At 45.8% G+C, this 25,927-nt stretch overlaps 1 protein-coding gene across 4 annotated transcripts in view; it reads right to left on the reverse strand.

The window, feature by feature from the left end:
* The window catches only part of LOC310713031 (protein EFR3 homolog A), a 49,141-nt gene that overhangs the window by 12,960 nt on the left and 10,254 nt on the right, over nt 1-25,927 (reverse strand). For 2 of the 4 annotated variants that reach the window (XM_083516657.1, XM_083516658.1), the window contains exons 3-18: nt 19,845-19,921; nt 18,951-19,078; nt 18,669-18,819; nt 17,017-17,138; nt 15,644-15,793; nt 15,340-15,477; nt 12,496-12,574; nt 11,110-11,245; nt 7,584-7,742; nt 6,682-6,796; nt 5,462-5,513; nt 3,919-4,091; nt 2,199-2,274; nt 1,891-2,052; nt 1,046-1,177; nt 56-123 (exon numbers count right to left, since the gene is read on the reverse strand). In XM_083516657.1, coding sequence (XP_083372783.1) covers nt 56-123; nt 1,046-1,177; nt 1,891-2,052; nt 2,199-2,274; nt 3,919-4,091; nt 5,462-5,513; nt 6,682-6,796; nt 7,584-7,742; nt 11,110-11,245; nt 12,496-12,574; nt 15,340-15,477; nt 15,644-15,793; nt 17,017-17,138; nt 18,669-18,819; nt 18,951-19,078; nt 19,845-19,921 — 1,918 coding nt within the window. Of the gene's footprint in view, nt 1-55; nt 124-1,045; nt 1,178-1,890; nt 2,053-2,198; nt 2,275-3,918; nt 4,092-5,461; nt 5,514-6,681; nt 6,797-7,583; nt 7,743-11,109; nt 11,246-12,495; nt 12,575-15,339; nt 15,478-15,643; nt 15,794-17,016; nt 17,139-18,668; nt 18,820-18,950; nt 19,079-19,844; nt 19,922-23,015; nt 23,031-25,002; nt 25,196-25,927 lie in introns of all 4 variants that reach the window. The other 2 variants (XM_083516656.1, XM_083516655.1) reach the window with 2 other exon arrangements.

The following is a 25,927-nucleotide window of genomic DNA, read 5'->3' on the forward strand; positions in this document are numbered from 1 at the left end:
AACCAACTGGCCACAATGCAAAATTTCCACTACTAAAAAAACATGCAACATTTACCTGCACTTGTCTCTGAATATGGTTTCTGGCAAAAAGTACGGTGCTTCCACAGTTCTGGTTTCAATGACCTAAAAAGCACCAAAAAATAAAATTAAGCCATCCAGAGAACAGAACAAAATTTGAATTGCAGAGGCAGATTCTCTCTGCAGGGAGATCATGAACAGTTCACAAAAATCTGATTTTGCTGGATGCACTGGAAGACTCACAGGTTACAGAACCATCAACAAGCAGGATCATGATCCTTCAGGGGGAAGAAAAATCATCAAACATGCAAATTTGTCAAGGTTCAATTTTCAATTTGCACGTTGAACAGCTTGATGGCCTTTCTTCCCTGTGAAAGATTTAAAAGGAGGTTTGATCAGGTGGGAATCTAAAGAGAAAGACAGAAAGGTCCTGAGGTGTCTGCTGACAGTAAGGGGGGAAATTGTTTTCCAGTGTTGCAAGAGACTAAGGGAGCAGGCAAGCCTCTAATGGGATTGTCACTTGATGGGGCGAACTCTCTTACAGAGCTTTATGCAGTATTATGAAGGGGCTGCATTATGCAGCAAGCATATTAATATTCGTTCATTCAAAATATCTATATACAGTGGTACCTTGGGTTACATATGCTTCAGGTTACATACGCTTCAGGTTACAGACTCCACTAACCCAGAAATAGTACCTCAGGTTAAGAACTTTGCTTCAGGATGAGAACAGAAAACGTGCAGCGGTGGCAGCAGGAGGCCCCATTAGCTAAAGTGGTGCTTCAGGTTAAGAACAATTTCAGGTTAAGAACAGACCTCCAGAACGAATTAAGTTCTTAACCTGAGGTACCTCTGTACTTCCTGTCCATCAGGTTAATTCCAGGGAAGTTCACACAATTAAAACTCCAAAGAACAAGAAAAGACACACATTCTGCTGCCCCTTTCTCCCAGAAACAAGACGGCCCCCAAGATCACGGAAACTGGTCACCCCTGGGTAGGAAGACGAAAGGAAGGCACAACTGCGCACCTTGCTGATATGCTGGCAGAAGGCAGGCACTGCGATCATCTGACTCAGGAAGTTGAGGTACGCGGCGACCAGCGCCATGATGCTGCAGCGGTGAGACATTGGCAGGTTATCCTCGTTCAAGATGGCAGTATCCTTTAAGGTGGGGGGAAGGAGAGGGAGAACATTGAAAGGCACCGACACACCTGCTTGAAGACATTTCTGGATCGTGCACAACTCGTGTTTCCAGCCAAAGTACACCCCCCTGGGATTTTTGAAGACATCTGAAGTCAGCCCTGTTCAGGGAAGATTTTAATGTGTAATGTTTTAATGTATTTTTAATCTTTGTTGGAAGCCGCCCAGAGTGGCTGGAGAAACCCAGCCAGATGGGCAGGGTACAAATAATAATTATTATTTGTACCCCACCCATCTGGCTGGGTTTATTATTTGTACCCTGCCCATCTGGCTGGTAAATTTATTTATTTATTTATTTATTATTATTATTATTATTATTATTATTATTATTATTATTATTATTATTATTACAGTGGTACCTCGGGTTACGTACGCTTCAGGTTACGTACGCTTCAGGTTACAGACTCCGCTAACCCAGAAATAGTGCTTCAGGTTAAGAACTTTGCTTCAGGATGAGAACAGAAATCGTGCTCCGGCAGTGCGGTGGCAGCAGGAGTCCCCATTAGCTAAAGTGGTGCTTCAGGTTAAGAACAGTTTCAGGTTAAGTACAGACCTCCGGAACGAATTAAGTATTTAACCTGAGGTACCACTGTATTCTTATTATTCTTATTATTCTTATTATTCTTATTATTCTTATTATTCTTATTATTATTATCTCTTCCTGCTGCACATACCTGCAAGGCAATGGCCAGGCGGATGAGGTCAGTCACCACCTCTTCGTTGGCGAGTTCAATCGTTATCAGAGCAAGAGACGTGTAGAGCAGCTCAAAGTTCTTATGCACGTTGTCGACTTCTTTGCAGCCCATGTAAACGTGCCTGTACAGCTGCTGGCCGTGCTGCGAAGGAGAGGGAAATCTCAGGAAACGCAGTAGGTAGAGAGGATTTTTCGAAGGTAAGAGCATATCAGTGGAGAATGACAACGTGTTTTAAGGGATGCAGAAGGAACTCAGCAAAGGAAAAGATTCCTGCTTCTTGCAATTACCTTCTTCATGAAGCTCACATCTTGCCGCGAAATTTTGTCTCGCTTTATCTTCAGATCAGACACATCAGGTATTATTCTAGATATGGAACAAATACACCATTCTTAATTTCAAAAAAACATATTATCATCATTGTGTGCTGAGAGGAAGATGCAAGTTATAATTCCCCCCCCCCAATCTTTTCCAAGTTTGTGTTCAATTCCAGAGAATTCACAATTTATCATCATCAACTTATTATTTCCATTTCTTACCTGCTCTGAACCATAAGGACCCAGGACAGGTTACAGCAATTTAAATTTTAATATTAAAAAGAGTTTAAAACAAATTATAGTCACGGGAATAGGGTGGGTCATGAACAACTCTGGTCAGCTCTCTTTTGTCACATACTCAAGTGTTCATTTTTAAAAATACCTATATGAAAAATTCTGGTACAACTGCAGAATTTGTCCTCTTCAAAGGAAGAATCCAGAAGAAACCATGTTTACCAAAAGCAATACAGAATAGAACACAGATTGCTAATACAATATGACATTTAGTGAGATTGCATGCATTTATGTTGCCGCTATTATTATTATTATTATTATTATTATTATTATTATTATTATTATTTTATTATTAGGCAAAGGTAAAGGGACCCTGACCGTTAGGTCCAGTCGTGGCCGACTCTGGGGTTGTGGCGCTCATCTCGCTCTATAAGCCAAGGGAGCCAGCGTTTGTCCACATACAGCTTCTGGGTCGTGTGGCCAGCCTGACTAAGCCGCTTCTGGAGAACCAGAGCAGCACACGGAAATGCCGTTTACCTTCCCGCCAGAGCGGTACCTATTTATCTACTTGAACTTTGATGTGCTTTCGAACTGCTAGGTTGGCAGGAGCAGGGACCGAGTAACGGGAGCTCACCCCGTCACGGGGATTCAAACCGCTGACCTTCTGATCAGCAAGTCCTAGGCTCTGTGGTTTAACCCACCGTGCCACCCACGCCATTTATTATTATTTTATTACTATATTATTATTATTATTATTATTATTATTAGTCCCCTTAAACCAACAATGTCTCAAAGTGACTTATAATTCAAAAACAAAAATGCACAGAAGTTAAAACAAGAACCACAAAAGTAGTCATACAATTGCTGGAAAAGTTAGAAACATCACATCATCATAAGCATAATCACCATAAAGTTAGCCAACTGAAAAATGCTCCAGCAGAAGAGCTGAAGTATCAACGCTCAATAGCCTGAACAAAAACGAAAGTCTTTGCAAGGAAATAAAAATATGTTAATTGCAACTGCCTGTCAAGTTCCCCTGGGGAAGCACTACTGAAATGCCCCTCTTGTTGTGACTCTCCATATTTTTTCTGGAAGGAGCACAAGAGAAAGTGAGGCAGTGGGAACCCCCTGTTAGGTCTAACACCTAATTAAAAGAACTCTTAACTGATTAACTGTGTAAGCGTCAGATGATTGATTAATTAATTAAATCTGAACACATCTGCATATGAGAAGGAACAAGTTCTAAAGACAATTACTTGCCTTCTGATGATACATGCAAACAGGGAAATAACTCTCAAGGTAGGATTTGCAATCTCAGAAGGCACCTTTTTGTCAAAATACTGCAGCCCTAGTTTATATACAGCAAAACCATTTCACAGGTTAATTTTGAGGCAACTGCGCCAATCATCACTGCATTTTCCTGAGGCTGTTTAACGCAAAGTGGCATTTTTGGTCCTACCTTATTCCTCTGAGCTTTGCTCTGTTGTCGTGCCGGTCAATAAGATTGTGTAGTACTTCTAGAACGAGCTGCCGGAGCTCGCTGTCTTCCGTGAGCGAAGAGGACAGCAGGGGATCCAGGAACGGGGCTGAGAGAACAGTCATGATGCTTTTGGCATTGTACCCCGAGGTGACCTGCCAAGGGGTTCAAGACACAGCAAGTGTTTCTGACGCAGTTCTTGCTCATCCACAATATTCAGAATGGCAGCAGCAGTTCATATATACCTAAGCAGTTTGCACAGTGAATCCAGATATCTGAGGCTGGATCATATTTTGCTGTTTACACATAGCATGACTTTTGATGCAATTACACTGTTTGGCTTTTTTTCAGTTGTTTTGTTAATAGTGTTTTATAGATTGCAATTGCTTTACTGATGATTTGCTAATTATTCAATATGTTTTTCTATTATGTTATTGTTATTTATTGCTTGCGAGCTGCTTTGTGATTCATGCGAACGAAAAGCGGCATAGAAATATAATCCATCAATCCGTCAATCAACAGCAGGGAAGATGGCTAACCTGCGACACTCTTGCAACTGTTCTTGGATTCCTGTTCCCAACAGCTCCATCTAGCGTGGCCCACGGTCAGGGCTGATGGGATCTGGGCTCCAACAAGAGCAGAAGGCCCACAGGGGAGCTGCCTTTAGGGAAGAGTATGGGAGCACAACTAGCAGGTGGCTTCTCGCCACCTGTTCAACGCCATGCATGACCTGGAAATCTGCCCTGTGTGACCCAGCCCTCCATTTTGGTGACTGGTCGTGTGGACACGCTTCCTCATGTGGGCCCAAGATGCCCCACAAGAGGGTGAATTTAGCTGTGGGTCAGTTGGTAGGAGAGATTCCTTCTTACCTAAAAAGGTAAAGGACCCCTGACAGTTCAGTTCAGTCCAGTCACAGGCAACTCTGGGGTTGCGGCGCTCATCTCGCTTTACAGGCCGAGGGAGCCAGCGTTTGTTCGCAGACAGTTTTTCCGGGTCATGTGGCCAGCATGACTAAGCCACTTCTGGCAAACCAGAGCAGCGCACAGAAATGCCATTTACCTTCCCGCCAGAGTGGTACCTATTTATCTACCTGCACTTTGACATGCTTTCAAACTGCTAGGTTGGCAGGAGCTGGGACCGAGCAACAGGAGCTCACCCCGTTGCGGAGATTTGAACCGCCGACCTTCCGATCGGGAAGCCCAATAGGCTCAGTGGTTTAGACCACAGCGCCACCTGCCGTTTTTAGGACCCACCTCATTTTAAAGTTGTTTTTAATGTTGCATTTCGGTACTGCAACCCACCCTGGGACTTCTGGGTGAAGGGCGGGTAATAGATAAATAATAAAAACAAGAGTTCTCACCCACAGCTGAAATGAAATCGAAATATTTTAACTTATCCATGCATCCTACTCCATGACAAAAGCCTAGAGACTGTGTCCCACTGAAAACAGACACATCACACACACACACACACACACACACACACACACACCCATACTCCTCTGCGGAGCCATTATCAGACTTACCATAAGCAAAGACCGCAGCAACATGATCTGAATCCTCCTGGTTCCCAAATCCCTGGAGGGGAGCAGAAAAGAGCTGTACTTTAGATCAATATGGCTCCGTGATCCAGTTCACTCACTAGAGCTGTGCATGTTTTGAGTGCAAGCTGCACCTCTGATGTTGTTTCCAGCCAGAGCCACGGCCGGCTACTTAGTTTGGGCAAGTCCCCATCGCTCTGTGGCAAACACCCTACCAGACCCATCTCTCAAGCCACGCACACCATACCCAGATGCATACAGAACAGACTGGCAAAGAACACTGAGAGCAGCAATGTTTTTTGTAATTCTTTGCCAGATGGCATTCCAGGAGTCAACTCTAAGAGAGGAGAGGCATGTCACAGACGCCTTCTGCTTACATTCCAGCTAAGTTCATTACGGCAGGTGTAATATCCCATTTTTAATCTCTTGCTATGATTCACTACTGGCAACCACTTCCTGCCCACTGATACCTGGAGTGACAGAACGCCCTGAAGGGCCATTCCTGCCATACTAGCGCTGAGATACACACGGACCAACTGATAAGTCACATGTGCAAACTCAGGGCTGCTGCTGACACATGCCGTGGGAAGGAGTCAGAAAATGACCAGAGGCAACAAGTAAGGGCAAGAATGACTTATAGGCATGCATCTTGCAAACCCCCTAAGACCTCCTTCACTATTCCTGCATGACTGTTCTGGTTCTTGGGGCTATTCTGCAGGAAGCCTGTCGGGAAAGGCAGGACCAGAGACAATCCTCAGTGAACAAAGCCCTCCTGGGCTTGTGAGCCATGCTCACCCGATTCTGTCACCCTCAGATCACCTCCTCTCTTAAGCAATCTCACACATTCTCCTTCTGCAGGCAGCCACCCCTGGAGTCTGGAACTCCCAGACCTGTCGGCTACGCAGTGCCACCTCTCTCCCTGCTTTCAGAATTATTTTTTCCTGGGAGGCCTTTGGATCTACCGTAATCCTCATTCCCACACCTGAATACTTAGTATGTGCATACTGGGGGAAACGATCAATTGCAGGTACTTAATTGTTTTTTATTTATAGCTAACCGTATCCCTAAGGGTTCAACAAGGGATCATCTTCCCTCAAAGCCAATCGAATTGCAAAGACAGCAAGAGCCGCAAAAGGAAGCCACAGTTTTAAGAGCATCAGCTCTGCCACCAGAGTTCTGGAACAGGCAAGAGGGAAAGTACAAACCCCAACTGGCTGGTGTCCACAGTCTGAGATGCTGACCCAAACACAGGGACCTTCCCCATAATGAACATCATTATTTCGGAGCGCTGGTAATCTGGGAGGTTGCTGCCAAAGAAACCTACGGAACGGAAAAGGGAAGGATGAGGCAACGCTGGGCCATCTGTTCATAAAACAGAGAAGGCCAGAGAATTCAAGAGAGTCCACATCACTGTCTTCCTCCCACCAGATCTTCTGAAATAACGGCTGTCTTGTGATAACAAATCTGAGTCACTCGTCTGGTTTGGACAATCTCCCCCAGTTTATGAAGCTGGGAATGAGAGTCTGGCCCAAGCTTTCCTCCCCTCCCATGTGGGCTTCAGAGCACTTCATTCCAGTGTTCCCTGATGCCCAAACTGAGAAAATCTGCTTTAAATGTTAGTTAATCTTGACATTAAGACAGTCATTAGGCCTGCGTTTCCTGGTTTGGATGTAACAGGCAGCTCTGGCTTAAAAAACCCAGAAATGAAGCGTTGAAGCCAGCGCACGGCTGGGAAGGAGGAGAGGAGCTGGTCACCCAGACCAGGCCAGCTCCCATTGTGGTTTTCTTCTGAGAGGTCTCTTAGAAAGGCTAGGTTTATTCTGAGCCCCACAAATGTCTGTTATTCCCAAGGTGAAATGACCCAATTTCTCGAAACAGAACAGAAGCACTGAACTGCATCCCATCTTGGTAGAAAGTTCTTCTAAGCACTTTGCAAGATGAAACCAGTGTGGTGGCTGGTGTCATAGCTACAGTCCTTGTGGTGAGGACCTGGGTTCAAAAGCTCAGCTCCATTATGAAGCTCCCCCCCCCAAAAAAAATGCAACACAGGATTTCAATTTTTTGCTAACATACACCCACCTAAGGGGGAATTATCTGACTGACTCACCAATAGTTTGAATGATGGCATTCTGGACGATCTTTTCATCGCTCTCTTTTGTGCGGCTGTTGAGGCTACCTTTGCCATCAGAGTCTTGGCCCAGTTCAAAATCCACACTCAAGCTCAGGTGCTTCAGCAGCGTGTTAAACACCTCGAGGACAGTCGGGCCTGTGCAAAAGACGACAAACACATCAGCCGGAATCTCGTTTTCCAAGGACAGGGAACTTTCACAAAATTGGAAGTCAGAAGCAAAAGCTATTTACTTACAGTGGTGCCCTGCAAGACGAATGCCTCGCAAGACGGAAAACTCACTAGACGAAAGAGTTTTCCGTTTTGGAGGTGCTTCGCAAAACGAATCTCCTATGGGCTTGCTTCGCAAGACGAAAATGTCTTGCGAGTTCCTGCGGGGTTTTTTTCCTCCCCCCCTTTTTCTAAGCCGCTAAGCCGCTTATCAGCTGATCCAATAAGCTGATAAGCCGCTAAAAGTCGCTAATAGCGCTAATCCTCTAATCCGTCAATGGGCTTGCTTCGCAAGACAAAAAAAACGCTAGACGAAGAGAATCACAGAACAGATTCTTTTCGTCTTGCGAGGCACCACTGTATTTTCCAAATATCCAAGGGCAGTTAACAATAAAATAACCATGAATAATATAATAAAAACTGAGGAATACATAAAGTCCATATACAGAACATGATGACGATGATACCCACCCACTCTTGGTTGCTTCCAGCGAAATATAAGAACTGCATGACAGGCTCCCAAACATCAGGTAAATGTTTTGATATTTTCCCCGACATCAATATCTATGTGCAGCTTCCCTACCAGGGTATAGAATCATAGAGTTGGAAGGGACCCTGAAGGTTGGACTAGATTCCTGCAATGCAGGCATATCAATGAAAGTATCCATGACAGTATATAGTCATACCTTGGGTTACAGACGCTTCGGGTTGCACAATTTCAGGTTGCGCACCACGCCGAACCCGGAAGTACTGGCACGGGTTACTTCGGGGTTTCGGCACTTGCACATGCGCAGAAGCACTAAATCGCGCTTTGTGCATGTGCAGAAGCGCCGAATTTCAATCCGCGCATGCACAGACGTAGTGCTGAGAGTTGTGGATGTTGCAGGTTGCAAACGTGCTTCCCGCACAGATCACGTTCGCAACCCGAGCATCCACTGTAAAATCTTGCCTGCAGCAGTATTTGGAAAATACCCTTTATCATGTTCTAACAGGTGTCTGTGAGCCCCTCTACGCACGCCTGTGTACCCACAGTGTTCCGCTTCGTGTGTGAGGCCAGCACTCTCATAACTGGGCCAGGATGCAGACAGTTGTGATAGGGGAGCACAAACTGTATCCAGCCTCAAGGTGCCATCAAACACATTTCCCTCTGCTGTAGACCAGGCCAGGCTCCTTACCTACACAGCTCAGCGTTGGCCAGCCTAGCCTAGGCTCTTGCTTTGAGATGGGGGGGTTGAGAGGTGGCCTGAAAGTGTGTGTTTTCCCCTGCTCTCCTAATCTTTTTGCAACTGGAAATGCCAATAAAGATAGAACCTGGGACCTTCTGCGTGCAAAGCCAGAGCCCCCCCCTTTACCACTGAGCTATGATGGGGCTATAAAGGGACGCGGGTGGTGCTGTGGGTTAAACCACAGAGCCCAGGACTTGCCGATCAGAAGGTCGGTGGTACGAATCCCCGCAATGACGGGGTGAGCTCCCGTTGCTCGGTCCCTGCTCCTGCCAACCTAGCAGTTCAAAAGCACGTCAAAGTGCAAGTAGATAAATAGGTACCGCTCTGGTGGGAAGGTAAACGACGTTTCCGTGCGCTGCTCTGGTTCTCCAGAAGCGGCTTAGTCATGCTGGCCACATGACCCGGAAGCTGTACGCCAGCTCCCTCGGCCACTAAAGCAAGATGAGCGCAGCAACCCCAGAGTCAGCCACGACTGGACCTAATGGTCAGGGGTCTCTTTAGCTTTTATGATGGGGCTATGAGGCGAACCCAGCTGCCAGGAGGAACTCCCTCCAGATTTGGTGAGGGTTTCTAAAATCCATGCATGCAGTGGCAGACTTGGGTAATGTGGTGTCCTGTGCTAGGCCAAAATCTGACTCCTTCCCTCCGGCCAAGCCCCTCCCCCCCACTGCCCTCTCAAAGGAGGTAAACAAGTTGCAGGGGCTTTGGGAAAGAGGCACGAGGCTCTGATGGTGTTCTAGAGACCTCTCTTCTCCTCCCCAAAAGCTGGGAAAGCACTAACAAGGTTTGGGAAGGAGGTGGGAGGACTTTAGGATCCTGTCAGAGCCTCGCGCCCCCTTCCCAAAACCCTGCGCCCTTGGCTTCAGTGATCAGCGTGTGCACACCGCTTGCACATCCCTAAATCCGCCCCATGCATGTTTCAAAGTACAAATTCCATGATAAAGATGCCAGCGCCCACATGTGGAGCAAAACATGCTGTCTAGCCGAGAGGTTCCAGGGCTTTAGGACGAGGACACTCTGCACCTCTTACTCCTCATTAAGTTCAGACTCCAGAGCAACAAAAAAATCAAACAACAAAAGCAGTTTGTCGCAACAAGCGAGCACCAGAGTCAAAAGAAGACCAACAAACCAGCAATCTGTCACGCCAAGTTTCTGTTTTGGAAAAAGCCAAATTAAAAACACCCACCAACTGGGAAAAAACAACGTGTAGAAGTCAACAACGGAAAGACAACCAGGAGAATCCACAGGGTGCCTCTTCTGCAACACGGGCATCCTTACCATCTGGGTATCCCGCGGCCCCCACGTCTTCCACGCGGTGAGTTTGACACCAGGCTCCATCGCAAGGACTCCCTTCCTGAGACTCCATTTATCGCACACAAAAATATCCTGGCATTCGCTCACCCTCTTCCCCAAGGACCACTCGTCTCTCCTGCTTCACAATCGCACTGAGACTCCTGCCTTTGCTCTAAGAGCCTGAGGCTTCCTGCCAGGTCTACTTCTACTTGGCTTCCTTCTCTCTCTCTCTCTCTCTCTCTCTCTCTCTCTCTCTCTGCCTACAGATCCTGCATTTTATCTGCAGACCAATTAGCAGTAATTAGTCCTTGCACGCTGGGTCACACCTCTGTTTACTGGAGCTACTTCCGGTCACAGCTCTTTGAAAGGGATCAATTAACTTTAGCACACATGCCCCAAGGCTGCCAAAAGGAGATTCTGAGCATGATTTTTAATATAACAAAATAATAAAAATAAAATAAAATTATAAAATTAATAATAGTAATAATAGTAATAGTAGTAGTAGTAGTAGTAGTGGTGGTATACCACTCTTCATCCTTATCATCAGGGCAATGGACAGCATTAAAATACAAGTCAAAAACACAAAATACATAATAAAAACAAGGAAAAAAACCAGTAACTCCAGTAATCTACTGCTCTTCTACCGGGGGGAAAGTAGATATATGAGGAGGGAAACCAGAATTAGACATGGCACTATCTATTCCACATTTCCATAACCAACTAGCCCTTCTAAAAACTCCCAGGTTTTTAAGCCATCCTGAATTAACCGGTCTCACCAATAGATCCTTTAGCAGCAATGGCCACAGCCTCCAAAAGGACCTGGATGATACCAGCTCGAACTCGGGGAGAGTCTCGTTTGCAGCAGTCAAGGTGCCCCAGGATTTCCTGTATCACATGATGAGAATACTGCGCCTGGGAAGGGGAAGGAAACAGCAAAAGCTCATTATAGCCCTTCAAAATTACAGCTATGGCTCCAGAGTTGGCCGTTCTAACTGATAATACCAAGGCACATTCGCACACCACCGGAGTTGGGTGCTTCAGAGAACCCAGTGGATAAGCCAGGCTGTATTACACTCTAAAGAGGCGTTTCAATAAAAGTGAGAGATGGCAGAGTTTGAAGAATAAAGAGCACAAAGGGGGGAGGGTACACAAAATATTCATTGGCGGTCCAGAAAAGGCGCTGTGGGTTTTGAAGACGAATTTGATGTAACAGAAAGAACAAAATTAAATTTCACAGTAAAGGGAGCTTGAATTTCAAAACAGATGGAAGGAGTTCCTCCTCACAGCAAACTCTACTAATTTCCAGTCCAGCAGGGAACAAATATCTTTAGGATGTTCTCATCTATCCTTCTGTTTTTGAACAGTATTTCCCTAAAACCTGGCACCTATAGTGAGTTCAGTTTTGTCTATATTTAATACATTTTATCCCAGCTCTCTACCCGAGTATGAGGCACTTAGAGTAGCTCACAATCAACCTATAAAACAGATATATCTAGCAAACTAAAAAGCAGAGAGGGCAGGGGAAGTGTGCGGGTGTGTAATTTATGTATTTTAAATACTATGTTGGGAAAGATGGAGGGCACGAGGAGAAGGGGACGACAGAGGATGAGATGGTGGGACAGTGTTCTCGAAGCTACCAGTTTGACCAAACTGTGGGAGGCAGTGGAGGGCAGGAGTGCCTGGCGTGCTCTGGTCCAGGGGGTCACGAAGAGTCGGACACGACTAAATGACTAAACAACAACTAATACTACGTAAACTGCTTAGAGATTTTGAAGATTAAGGGGTATATAAATCCTGTTAAATAAAACTAAACATACAGACGGAGGAACAGGAAAAACAGTCAACAGAAAACCCTGCTAGAACAGAAACAATTTTTCAACCTGCCACACCATGAAAAGATACTCAACACATATTACCTTCAACAACACAACAAAAAATAATAATCAGGAACTTGAGAGAAGAGAGTTAAACGGCAGAAGCTAGACGCTAATGATAAATTCTCCAGCATGAACACCCCTGAAATGATTATGATGGACCCTCCAATGTTGCAGAAGTCTGACCATGCAAACATCCAGAGGGGCGTCTGCTGGTTCCAGCCCTAACTTCCTTCTTTATCTTAATGGGTTATTGTTGACTATGAAATAGGTACAGGGTAAACATACCTGTATGGAGTACATGATGATTTTGAAGCAGTGGACAGCAAATTCATTGGGGTCCCACAGTCTGTGATGGTCTAAATGTCTGTTAAAAACAAACCATGATTAAGGACCTGTAGCAATTTCAACATTTAACAATGGGCTCATTCGGATGTCAAATCCTAGTTTGGCTGTCGCATTACTCTGAGAAGAAGAAGCTGGCATGAATAAGCAAACACTGTATTTAAAGGAATTGAGGCGTTCTGGAATGAGGGGTGAACTTTTAGGGATGTTTCTCCAGGTGCGTTTTTTAAAAAAGGTAAAGGGGACCCCTGACTATTAGGTCCAGTTGTGGCCGACTCTGAGGTTGCGGCACTCATCTCGCTTTACTGGCCGAGGGAGCCGGCATACAGCTTCCGGGTCATATGGCCAGCATGACTAAGCCGCTTCTGGCGAACCAGAGCAGCACACAGAAACGCCGTTTACCTTCCCGCCAGAGTGGTACCTATTTATCTACTTGCACTTTGACGTGCTTTCGAACTGCTAGGTGGGCAGGAGCAGGGACCGAGCAACGGCAGCTCACTCCATTGCGGGGATTCGAACTGCCGACCTTCTGATCAGCAAGTCCTAGGCTCTGTGATTTAACCCACAGCGTCACCCGCGTCCCAGCATTTTTGTACAGATGTCCATGTGCTTAGTGTAAGAGCTATGAGGGGGTGCATGGTTATGTAAATTGCAGGTTCCCCCTTCAAAATATTCCTACAAAGTGACCAAGAAAGGATCAAGGCTGCACATCAGAAGGGGCAAATCACAAACTATTTGCCCTTTGTAACTGATGTGAGCAAAGAAGATTGCTGAATGTCAAACTATGTAAAGACTCCTGGCTGATGAGTAACCTCCAGATCATTACTTGCATGCCAGGGATTTTAAAGATGGTGACTTGGAAGGCAGGCTCCTGTTTCAACCACAAAGCTTTCTCTTCCAGGGATTATCTCCGCCCTCTTCCCTCTCTTTGCTGTTGCTTCCCCATTCTATCCAGGAGGAAAGGGCTCCTGCCGCATTGTCCTCAGCCCAAGAAAATCACGGAAGCACAACAGCCACTGGCTGTTCCAGAGCATCCTCCGTCCTCCGCTGTGCGGATGCAAGGAGTATTAAGCAGCAAATGGCTGTACCAAATGTCGCTGCACCATCTGGCTTGCTGGCTGGAATTTCAACCAGCAAGGATGATGAACAAGGAAAACTTGATGTATTCAAATTGAGGAGCACAGGCAGGAAGGGGGCGATCCCATATCATCACATACAGCATCGCCTATTGAAGCTGAATGTGGGGGGATTTTATTTGGATATGTATTGTATCCTGCACACACAGGGCCATCCTATTTTCATCCTGATATTAATCCAGGAAGGCAGGTTAAGTAACCTGCTCAGAGCCAACCTAAATGAGGACTGGACACAGTCAAAGTCCGTACTCTGTCCACTACACCAAGCTGCTTTTTGTTCTTTTGGATAAGTACATCTTCAGGATTGGCTTTTGGCTCATGGGACACAGTTATATATTAATTAATTAATTAATTAATTAATTAATAATAATAATTTTTATTTATACCCCGCCCTTCCCGGTTCAGAAAACCAGGCTCAGGGTGGCTAGCAACAAATTTAAAACACTTAATTGTTGCAACAAAAAACAGCATGAAATATAGTATAAAATGTGAATAACAATAAATTCAGAATTAAAAATCAATTTTGGGGGAAATCCATCCAATAAACTTTAGATGATCACCAGGGCTAGCTGGCTAAATTAGTCCTATTTGGGCCAGCGAGGAGACCAGGGGAGAATTAGCTGTAGGATCCCAGAGTAGGGAATCTTCATAAAAAGGGGAGAGGGAGGGAAGGAAGGGGAATAAAAGATCAGGCTAAGTTCAAATTGAAAGCCAGGCCCTGTGGAAGGAAGTTAAATCCTGCAGGGCCCTGGTCTCATGGGACAGATCAGTCCACCAGGTCGGAGCCATCACTGAGAAGGCCCTGGCCCTGGTGGAGGATAATTTGACTTCCTTAGGGCCCGGGACCTCTAAAGTATGATTATTCATGGACCTTAAAGTCCTCTGCAGGGCATACCAGGGGAGGCAGTATATACAGTGCTTGTTTTCTTTTAAAAAAACATTGAGGGGTATTCTCATTTTCCTACTCATATTGAAATACTACCCCTCAATGAGGCCAAACTTATTAGATTCACAAAATGTTTAGGGGTATGTGTACCCCTGTGTACTCCTAGAAAAAAAAGCACTGGTTATATAGCAATATGGAAGATCAGAACAGCTGAGGGAAAGATAGTGTTCTCGGGACTTTTCAGCAGCCACAGCCAACCTTGAGGGAGTTTTGCCAACTATTTCAAAGGCATTTCCTGCCCCACGAAACGCTTAGAGGATTCTGGAGATTTCCAGCACAAACCTCTCAGGCCCTAAGATAGGCAGGAGAGACCCTGTTGGTGCTGCTGCTGCTGCCACTGGCTTTTGCCCAGTTGGCACTGACCCATGGCAGGGCCTTCTCGGTGGTGGTTCCTCATTTGCGAAAAGCCCTCCCTGTTGTGGTGCTCCTGTCGTCCTCATCATTAACATTCAAGGGAAAGGTAAAAACATTTCTCTTTACTCAGGCATTTGATGGCTGAAAGATACTATTCCTGCTAACCTTGAAATTACAAGCTGCAGGTTGTGGTTGCTTTTAATTGTTTTTAAATATGTTTTGATTGTTGCTGTATTGCTTTAACATTACATTATTACTTTACATATAACATTAGCATTGCTGCCCTGGGCTCCTTAGGGAGGAAGGGCAGGGTAAAAATGTAGTAAAGTACATAAGTAAACAGATGCTTACGCAAAGACTGGTCTCACAGCATTATTCATGTTCCCATAGGTGGCGCGGCCCAGCAGCTCCCTGAAGCAATTCTCAGCCAGCACAGCTGGGTTCTCCTCTTTATCACCTCCTGTTGGAGAGGAGGGTGGCCCAATCCGGCTGCAAAAACAGGCACACACACACTTGGACAGGGTTGCCAGGCTCTGACATTGTGCTTCACTGCCATGACAGATGATGCAGCCACAGCACCTCCTGCCCACACCTAACCCCTCTCCTCCTCCTCCTCAGGGCCAGCAAAGCCCCCCCCCCCGAGAGACAGACATACCTGTCGACATCTTCAATCTTCTGCATATTATAAAGCAGCGAGGGAACAATCTTGTCCATATGCTGAGGCTCCCATATGGTGGCTCGGAGCTCGTCGTTTACGGTTTTGCGAACCACCCCCTGGATGCCCCTGATTCCAGCAATTCGGATCCTGGCACATGAAACAATGGAATTTTCATAGAAAGGAAAGCTACAGGATCCCTGCATTTTAGATGTGATCCCTGCACTGCAGGGGGTTTGAGTAGGGGAACCTTGGGCATCCCTTCCAACTCTACAGTTCTGTGGAAGATGGAAAGCCCAGAGCTTAAGCCCAAAGACAGCAGGGCTAGCCAATCTGATTACTGAGACCAGTGAGCAAATATCTCTATGCAGGCATGTATATTTGATGAAGACACATGAGGAGAAGAAGAAGAAGAAGAAGAGTTTGGATTTGATATCCCGCTTTATCACTACCCGAAGGAGTCTCAAAGCGGCTAACATTCTCCTTTCCCTTCCTCCCCCACAACAAACACTCTGTGAGGTGAGTGAGGCTGAGAGACTTCAGAGAAGTGTGACTAGCCCAAGGTCACCCAGTAGCTGCATGTGGAGGAGCGGAGACGCGAACCCGGTTCCCCAGATTACGAGTCAACCGCTCTTAACCCCTACACCACACTGGCTCTCGAGGACATCCAGGTCCAGACTCAAGCATACAAAGACAGGAGCCAGCAGGACTTTTTCCTTTTCTTTTGCCCAGTTTCACCCTAACCTCATTCAACGAATGATGGGCATACCTGCTCCCGCAAGGAAAGCAGTTTTCTAGGTCAGTTTTATCCTTCCCGCCCTGCTTCTAGTGCCCCAGCCACCTTCTGTGTTTCTTTAAAGTGCTGATTTATGAATATACATTTAAACAATCAAACAGCATTCGTTCTTACAAAAAAACAACAACAGCCCAGTCCACCAGCACTCTCAACATCCCCTTTTGCTTCCAACTGGCAGAATGTTCTCTCCAACAGTTCAATGCTCAAAGAGATAAAAACATGATGAATACATTTTCCAAAGCAAAGTGGCTCAGGTTATTATTTACTTATGTTTGCCCCCATCCCTAGGGTAACAGCCCATCTCAGATGACTATCATTTGGGTATTGAGCTTCATGGACTCTTGGATACTTGGTTTAAGCTACAAGAGCTTTTTAGTTTGGCAGAGGCTTCCCCGGCAAACCTCAGCAGAAAGACTCAATACTCTCTGAAAAGGGTACATGAATTAAACTCCATTGACGGTGCTTGGCAGAGCATGAATGGAGGGCTTTGCCATCGCAGAGATTCTCAGTAGCCTGGTAATTTAGAGAGCAGATACCAGAAAGTGCTCCCATCCCTTCGCCGCATATTGTTACTTACTCGTCCCGTATTTCCGGGTCACTGTGGCAGGAGTGACACATGCCACTGAAGCGAGACACAAAGAAGTCATAGCGGCGGTGATAGGAAGGCGTGTCCTCCTCAATGTTTGCAAATTTGACAAACTGCAGAAGAGGTAGGAGAAACAGAGAGGATTCCGTACAGCTTCAAAGCAATCAGAAAGTTGGCATCACCCAGCGCCAAAATGCTGCAATCCCCGACTACAGTTGAAATTATCCAGAAATTGTGTTATTTATTTGGTATGTTGGTTTTATTGGCTTTTAAATGAGGTTTTGTGTTGTTTTGGAAGCTCCTTGTACATTTTGTTGAAACTGAAAGAGGATGTAAATATTTTAAATACATAAAAGTAACCCAAGGCAGACCTGGCGCATCCCTGATACAGCACTTGAGCTGAACCAACCTGGGCTCACAAGACCCTTACCCTCACATTGGTCCTGTTGGCTGTCCCTATCCTCGGACCAGGCCCGACTCTCAAAACTTTCTTGACTCCATTTCAGCTACTCCTTGCTTGCTGCAATACACTCCTACACTTTGGAGACTGGATTCTGTTACCGTGAAACGGTATCACAGGCGGGACAGTCGGGAGTGCAAATGCAGAAGGCACTCCGGGCTCATCACTAATGCAGTAGGGAACAGAATACCTTTCACTTGGAAAATAAAGGGCAAGCTAAGCTTCTATTTAAAGGCTTGCACAGATCTGCTGGAGAAATATAGAGAGTGGATTTCTAGCCCTGTCAGGTGGCACAGAAAAATCTCAGACAAGCAAGCAAATAACCTTAATGGAGCATCAGATGGGCAGAAAGAAAAGGGTCTTCTTCTCAGTCTTCTAGGTGATGGCTAGTCAAAGGGAAACCCACATCTCCTGCAAGGCTTTCTAAGTAGCCAACTCACACCTTCCACAAAAACCATGGCCAGAGGGAAGGGTTTCTTTCTTCCTAACCTGTGTCTCTGAGGGAGTCATTGATCAGGGCCTGCCTTAATCCACCAGATGTGGATTAAAGTTTCTTATTCCCCCTTCTATGCTTAAGAACCCGCCATTATCCCACCAATATTTTTAAATTTATATCCCATACCTTCAGCACAGATTTATGTTCCCTGGGTAGTAGAGTAGTAATAGGAAACCAAAAGGAACATCGAAAATAGCAACAACAACCATGTATACAAACTGTACGGCAAATAGCCAGATTAAAACTGAGGGCGAAAGCAATCCACCTATAAATTAAAGGATGCTTACGTTAGAAGTTATTTAAAGTTGCAGGAAACAGAAATGTTTTTGCCGGGTGCCTACATGAGAGAGGGGGCCTCGAAGGGGAGATCTCCCAAAAGTGAGGAGCCACCACAGAAAAGGCTCTGTCTCCAGTAATCACCCACTTCATTTTTAAGAGGGGCACAATCCATCTCATGGTATGCAGTCAGGGGAGGCTCAGGGACGACATGTGGCTAGTCAGAATCATAACCAGGGAAGAAGGTATGCAGTTTGGTCACATGACCAGGGGTTGGGAAGTAACTGCATTCATCTATGCTTCTTCCTAGCCATATCCTCTGTGCAGCTCCCCAAAGGCCATGCCAGAGCAACTAAACTGACTCCAGACAGTAGGAGAACCAAGTGGGGGACCCAAGGAGCGTTCACTCACCGAGTTGGTTCCCAGGACTTGCAGCCTCGGCTCTCCGGACTCCAGAAGCTTGGCCACCATGTGGAGGAAGCTCTCCACAAACGGCTTGATACTTTGAGAATGGCAAGCCATGAGCAGCTGGTCTAGGGCTTCCATGGCAATGAAGACATACCTGCATGCAGAAAGGTGAGCACAAACATCACACAGCCTCCTTGCTTGGGGGGTTTGCCACAGGAAAGGAGGCCAGTACTGGCGGGGGAAATGAGAGGCAAGATTTGAAGTGGGTGTCAGCAGAAATCTTACCCACAGCGGTGTCTGACAACATCTCTGCTCAGCCTCTCTGCTAAATAGGCACCGATCCGATCAAGCTTCTCAGGAGCAGAGACGGCATAGAAGGTCAGTTTCTCCATATCTCCTTTGACAAGGCCATCCTGCACAGGTGAGAGAGAGTTCAAGGAAACAACTTTAAAGATAAATTTAAGTGGTTTGTATTGTACAAGCTGATATTTACTACAGTTGATTTTATGAGACTTACGAGGCTAGTCTCAGCAAAGCATACACTTTAAACTATCGCATTTTTCGCTCTATAAGACGCACTTTTCCCCTCTTAAAAAGTAAGGGGAAATGTGTGTGTGTCTTATGGAGCGAATGCAGGCTGCGCAGCTATCTCAGAAGCCAGAACAGCAAGAGGGATCGCTGCGCAGTGGTCCTTCTTGTTGTTCTGGCTTCTGGCTTAGCCACGCAAAGCCTCTTCAGGGCAGGGGGAGCCTTCATCCCACTGCCCTGAAGAAGCTTCGCACAGCTATCCCAGAAGCCAGAACAGCTGTGCAGCGATCCCTCTTGCTGTTCTGGCTTCTGGGATTCAGAACATTTTTTTTCTTGTTTTCCTCCTCCAAAAACTAGGTGCGTCTTATGGTCTGGTGCGTCTTATAGCGTGAAAGATATGGTATATTGTGTGAAACTCATACGACGTGTGCAGCTATATCCATACCCACAACTAGTGCTATCTTACTTAGCATCACAACCTGGGTGATTTCACAATGCTGAAGTGGCCAGCTGGCCAACCTTACCAAGATAACATCTTTAAACAAAAGCTAAAAATAAAAAAATTGCCTGAACACGAAAACCTCAAAACTCCCTACAACCCCTCCCCCACCCCACCCCAAATTAAAACATGGACTGCAAGGGCTCGCTTACTTTTGGATCTTCGGGGAATATGTTATCTACCAGGCGCTTGTAACGGGGGCGCAAGGCCGCACAGCAGCAGCAGACTCCTGAAAAAACAAGAACCGCAATGAGAACCAAACTCTGTGGAGGTGAAGCCCCTTTTTTTCAGAATGGACTCTCCACTCGCAATGACACCCACACCCACAATTCACAGGTTCAGGTACATGCGCACTTCTGTGAGAAAGTGTCCCACAGGTGTAGGTGTAGGTTCAAGAATTTAAACAATGGTTTTAATAGTGGGGAAAGCAGCAACTGGATGCACAAGCTGAATGAAGGGCAGCAGTGAAAACTGGCTCCTCTCCAGAGTCATCCTAGATCATGCATAGGCAAACTCAGCCCTCCAGATGTTTTGAGACTACAATTCCCATCATCCCTGACCGCTGGCCCTGTTAGCTAGGGATGATGGGAGTTGTAGTCCCAAAACATCTGGAGGGCTGAGTTTGCCTATGCCTGTTTTCAGATCATGACCACGGGGGGGGGGGGGGGAAGCTGTGCAGCTTTAAGCCAGTTTTAGATCACAAGATACAGCTTGGCACACAATGGACTTTAAGATGCTTATAGATGTGGTGACTTTTAAGCCCACACATAATTATGTACGTGTTTCAATTATCAAGTTTCTGCTGTAAAAAAAGCAGCGTGCATGTGTGTGCACACGCGCACGTGCCCCCCCCCCCACATACAGAAGTTATTAGCTTGTGCACAGAATTTTTAAAATTTATTTTTATTAAATTTGCGTTCTGCCCTTCCTCTGTAGATGGGCGGTTCACAGCATAAAAGTACAAGATAAAAACACAAAATCAAAGCACAGCAAGGAGATCTGAAGCACACACGAAATTTGGGAATATCCTTTGAAATCAAAGGAGTGGTTTCACATGCTCCCAAAACCACACTCAGTTTGGAAAGATGGGTAGAAAGTGTATCCAATTCACCAGCAGAAAAAATGCAAGGTATTCATTTCCTCTTTTTATATGAATATGCGAGGGAAAGATCTGCACAAAGAAAAAGCAGCTGAATTGAATTTAAGGCTGCAGCACCTGGGAGTAAGCTCTACTCAACTCTACAGGTCTGCCATCATTAATTATGTTAATATATCCACATCTCTCCTTTCTCCCAAGTTGGAATCCATCTGCATAAATCCTGCTCAGGACTCATCTGTAAAGGGGACTTTCCCTGGCAAGCTACATTCAAAGCCTGGAGACACAGCCAGACTCTAGTCTGTGATCCCTTGAACTGATTGTGGAGATTCTTGAATATATGGGTGGACTTGCATGAAAACAGCCAAAGATACACGCTTGGGCCCAAGGTAACAGCATTTTAATATCCAACTTCTGCGTTCTTCGAACTGATCACCAATGGCACAGTGGTAAATTCTGAAGGGCAGGAGCTTATCACGGAAGTGGCCACAGCCACATTCCAAAAGAGAGTCCAAAAACATAGCAACTACATTGACCTGCAGCAGCAGCATCTAGTAGAGGTACCCAGCGTGGTGCCTTCCTGATGGTGGCAGACTACAGTTCCCATCATCCCCAGCCAACACTAGTTATCTCCCACTTGGACTACTGCAATGCGCTCTATGTGGGGCTACCTTTAAAGGTGACCTGGAAACTGCAATTAATCCAGAATGCTGCAGCGAGACTGGTGACTGGGAGTGGCTGCCGGGACCACATTACACCGGTCCCGAGAGATCTGCATTGGCTCCCAGGACGTTTCCGAGCACAATTCAAAGTGTTGGTGCTGACCCTGAAAGCCCTAAATGGCCTCAGCCCAGTATACCTGAAGGAGCGTCTCCACCCCCATCGTTCAGCCCGGACACTGAGGTCCAGCGCCGAGGGCCTTCTGGCAGTTCCCTCCCTGCGAGAAGTGAGGTTACAGGGAACCAGACAGAGGGCCTTCTCGGTAGTGGCGCCCGCCCTGTGGAACGCCCTCCCTTCAGATGTGAAGGAAATAAGCAGCTATCTTATCTTTAAAAGACATCTGAAGGCAGCCCTGTTTAGGGACGTTTTTAATATTTAATGCTGTGTTGTTTTTAACACTCGATTGGAAGCCGCCCAGGGTGGCTGGGAAAACTCAGCCAGATGGGCGGGGTTTAAATAAAAAAATGTTGTTGTTGTTGTTGTTGTTGTTGTTGTTGTTGTTGTTGTTGTTGTTTATTACGGTGAGAGATGATAGGAGCTGTAGTCCAAGAACATGTGGAGGGACACTCTGTCTGTTGTCCTTGCAGAATACCAATTCGTTAGGATCAGTACGGCTGCAACCCAAGGCAGTTTCTTGAGAAGAGGCTGCACTGAGCTCAGTCATGCTCACTTCTGACTGCAGAGGTTCAGCTTGCAAAATCCATCAAAGAAGCTCAAGGTCTGCTTGATTTGGCGGGGAGGCAGGCCAGGGCCTTCTCTGTGGCAGACCCTAAGTTATGGAGCACTCGGTTCCTGCACACTAGCAGACTATGTAAACTATGCTGAATATTGCTTTCGGAAATGGGAAAGAGTGGGGTGTGAGCCGGAACAAACTAGAGACGTAGCTGCTTCCATGGGTCTAGCACAAGGGTGGGGAACCCATTTTCTGTCTGAGGGCCACATTCCTTTCTGAGCAACCTTTTGGGGGCCACCTGCCTTTGATGGGCAGGGCTGGAGACGAAAGTGGGCACAGCAGTGCATGTAAGTTTCACTTCCATTCTGCAGGCAAGTTTCTACTATGCTCCCTCACCCACCCCTCTCCATCCTGGCAAGAGAGGGGCAATGTGGGAGTTCAAGGACACAAACCAGCCCAGAAAAAGCACTGGGGAGCATTCCAAGGGCCAGTCAGAAAGGTTAGGAGGGCCACCTCTGGACTGAGGTTCCCTGATCTAGAACACCCCGCTCAAGAACTCAGAAATGTTAATTTTGAAGTGGACATTTGTCCTTTCCTGTATGCAGTTGCCTTCCCTCTCCCCCTCTGCAAATTCCTTCCTTCGGTCTAATATGGGGCAACCAACATTAGCTTCCAACTGGTCAAATTTCCAAGATTTCAGCACACGGTTACACTCGATCAAACCAAGAAAACCACTATGCTACCATGCAAGGAGGCAGCAACGCCAACGTTAAGTGTATACAGTTATGGTACATGCCAGCAACTGGTCCACACAGTAAGAACAGACTTATATACCTGGAGAATATGTGTCTGGGGAGACATATGTAGGGAAACAAGGAAAAAGCAGCTTGAAATTTTATCTGCAGTAAAATCAACAGCACAGTTTACTCCACGTTGGAACAAGAGGCTCATGTTAACATCTCTTTTCACACTGCCCCCCCCCTTTCAACTTAGAAATAATCCATGGGTTTGCTCAAATACTGAACTGCATGCATTGAGGATATTAAGAAGAGAAAGAGGACAGTTTAAGTATACAGATGTTTTTCAAACTTTCAAAAGAAAGCAATGTTCCTTCTCAGCCAAATAACGGAACAGGGGTGAGGGAGGGAAGGGGAAGAGAAGGCGCTCTGAAGAATTCACCTACCAAGGCACACGCATGGGCCTGGTTCCCATTCAGGATTGTAGTCATAGGACTTATCTTGCTCAGCCACAGGAACTGCCACATATGTCTTCATCCTGTACCCTCCTGGCAGTTCTGCAGTTCCACCTTTCTTTAGCTGCCCCTCTACACCTTCCCGGCTCTCTCCTGCCCGGGCTCGGCAATGTCAAATTCAGGTACAGGCAGCACACACTTATCTAGCCAGCCCTGCACGTGACAGAAGCGCCAAGGGACCCTGCACATGAGAACGCCGCGTATCCAATTGCACCGACAATGCCAAGCTCTGGAAATGAAAGAGAGTGCCTGGCCCCACACGGCCAGGGTCAGTGCACCTGACATGCATGTAACTAAGCCTGGCCACCTTGTAATGAGACGCACAAAAGGAGAAAGGACATTTCTCCATTGTCCTAATAAGAAGCTTAGCCTATTATTTACAGCCGAATAAGCGTAGGGTTAAAGGAGAAAGGAAACAAACTCTCTCAAAATACTACCCATAAAAAACTGCATTAACATTTGCAGAAATAAACCTAATACAGTTCTGTGCAGAAATATATGTACACACTGTAACCCAGCCACCCACATTGGTACAGAGGGCTGGCTGTTTAATGCTGCTAGCAGGACAAGCGTCAAATAGCGCTCCGGGCCAGACAGCAGCCTGCTGCTGCAGCAGCTTCTGTGCGATAACCAAACTGCGGGAGGCAGTGGAAGACAGGAGTGCCTGGCGTGCTCTGGTCCAGGGGGTCACGAAGAGTCAGACACGACTAAACAACAACAACAACAACAACAACCTTTCTCCTCCTCTGGTTCCATCATGATTATTACTACAACCTATTGTAGTAGAGACCAGTAATGTACTGCCTTGTTGCATTCACAGGCTTTCAATACTCCTGAACCAAGAGACCTAGACTGAATGCTCATCTTACACGTTGTTTTTTTAAATGGACTACTGCAATGTACTACACATGGGGCTGACCTTGAAGATGGTTCAGAGGCTGCAATAAGTGCAAAATGCTGATACACTGAACTCTGCACTGTCTGCCTTTTGGCCACCAGAACCAATTCAAGGTATTGGTTCCAGGATACTAAATCCTATATGACCTCGGTACTTAAAGGAGGTTCTCCCTTACTGTTCCCCAGCCTAGGTTTTGAGATCTGCTGGGAAGGCTCTGCTCAGTGTCACCAATGGCCAAGGTTTACCGGGAGGTGGTGCCGAGCAGGGCCTTCTCAGTTAAGGCCCCTTCTTATGGAACGAAGCTGTGATCAGATTATCTCCCTTATTGGCGACATCACCTAAAACCACATTTAGTTTTGCTAGCATTTGGTGCCTAATTGTACAGTGTATCAAGAGAGGGTACTTTATGAACCGATGCTGTCTTCAGTGTTTGAATTGTTTAATTATTATTTTTTATACACACACACACACACACACACGTGTGTGTGTGTGTGTGTGTGTGTGTGAGAGAGAGAGAGAGAGAGAGAATGGTTTTGAATGGTTTAAATTGCTGTTAGCCTCCCTGGCTCCATTTGGAGGAAGGCAAGAGTATGAACATAAGCAGCAAATAAATAACTAAATCTATTTGAAGATCATTTTTGATACAATTTTAGTGAAAGCAAAGAGCTCACCACATCCATGCAAGCAACCTCCAAATGCTATTAGCCTTAAGCTTGACATTCACTTTAGCAGCCCGCCAACGCTCCAGAAGTACAGAACACTTCTTCTGTAATGTTGCATCTGCTGTATAGCCAATGTCATGTTGCTGTTTGTTATGTTGAAAGAGCTCCTTCTCTTCCTAGCCTGAGTGATGCTGATCAACTGCTGCACTCAATAAAAGGAATACATTGTTCACACTTGAAAAGCGTACTTTAAAAGGATCTCTCTCTCTCTCTTTCTAATCCATTGTCAAAGACAGCCAAGACACAATGCCAGCTACAGAAGGAAAGGTTGTGGTACTCATGTGCACACACAAAAGTATGAAAAAATATTGAAATCAAAGGCCATTGTATTTCACTAGTTCTGCAAGAAGGATCAAGGCTTCTCACACACAAAGCATCTTAGAAATATCTGAATAGAAAAGTATTGATGTTTCTAAGTCACTGAACTAGGTGTTTTTAAAAAGGGGCACCACACTTGAAAATGAACGGTCTGTCTTTTAAAGAGAGGTAACCCTTTTTCCCCCTAGACCAGAGCTTCTGAATAACTTAGAATTTTTTTAAAAAAAATTAAACATGGATAAATACTGATTTTTTTTTATTATTATTTTTAAAGGGAGATATACCCAAGCATACAAGAAAATAAAGAAGCACAAGAATACAAGTAGCTGAGCTACTTGCCCATCTTAGCCAGTAATTACCGGTACTACAATGGATTTCCCATTTTTGTGCATGTTTTAATTATAGCAGCCACATCTAAAGACTGTGTGATTGTGAACCTCAGTACTAACTGCACACCAGTTATTTCCTTCATCAAGCTTTCGTTTCAATTGTGGGAATATTTATTTCTTGACCTCTCTATTATGAATGTCTTGATAAAAAAAGAGTTAGCCAGATT

The sequence above is a fragment of the Podarcis liolepis genome (genome assembly GCF_965112155.1).
Source record: "Podarcis liolepis genome assembly, chromosome: 8".
Classification (NCBI taxonomy): domain Eukaryota; kingdom Metazoa; phylum Chordata; class Lepidosauria; order Squamata; family Lacertidae; genus Podarcis; species Podarcis liolepis.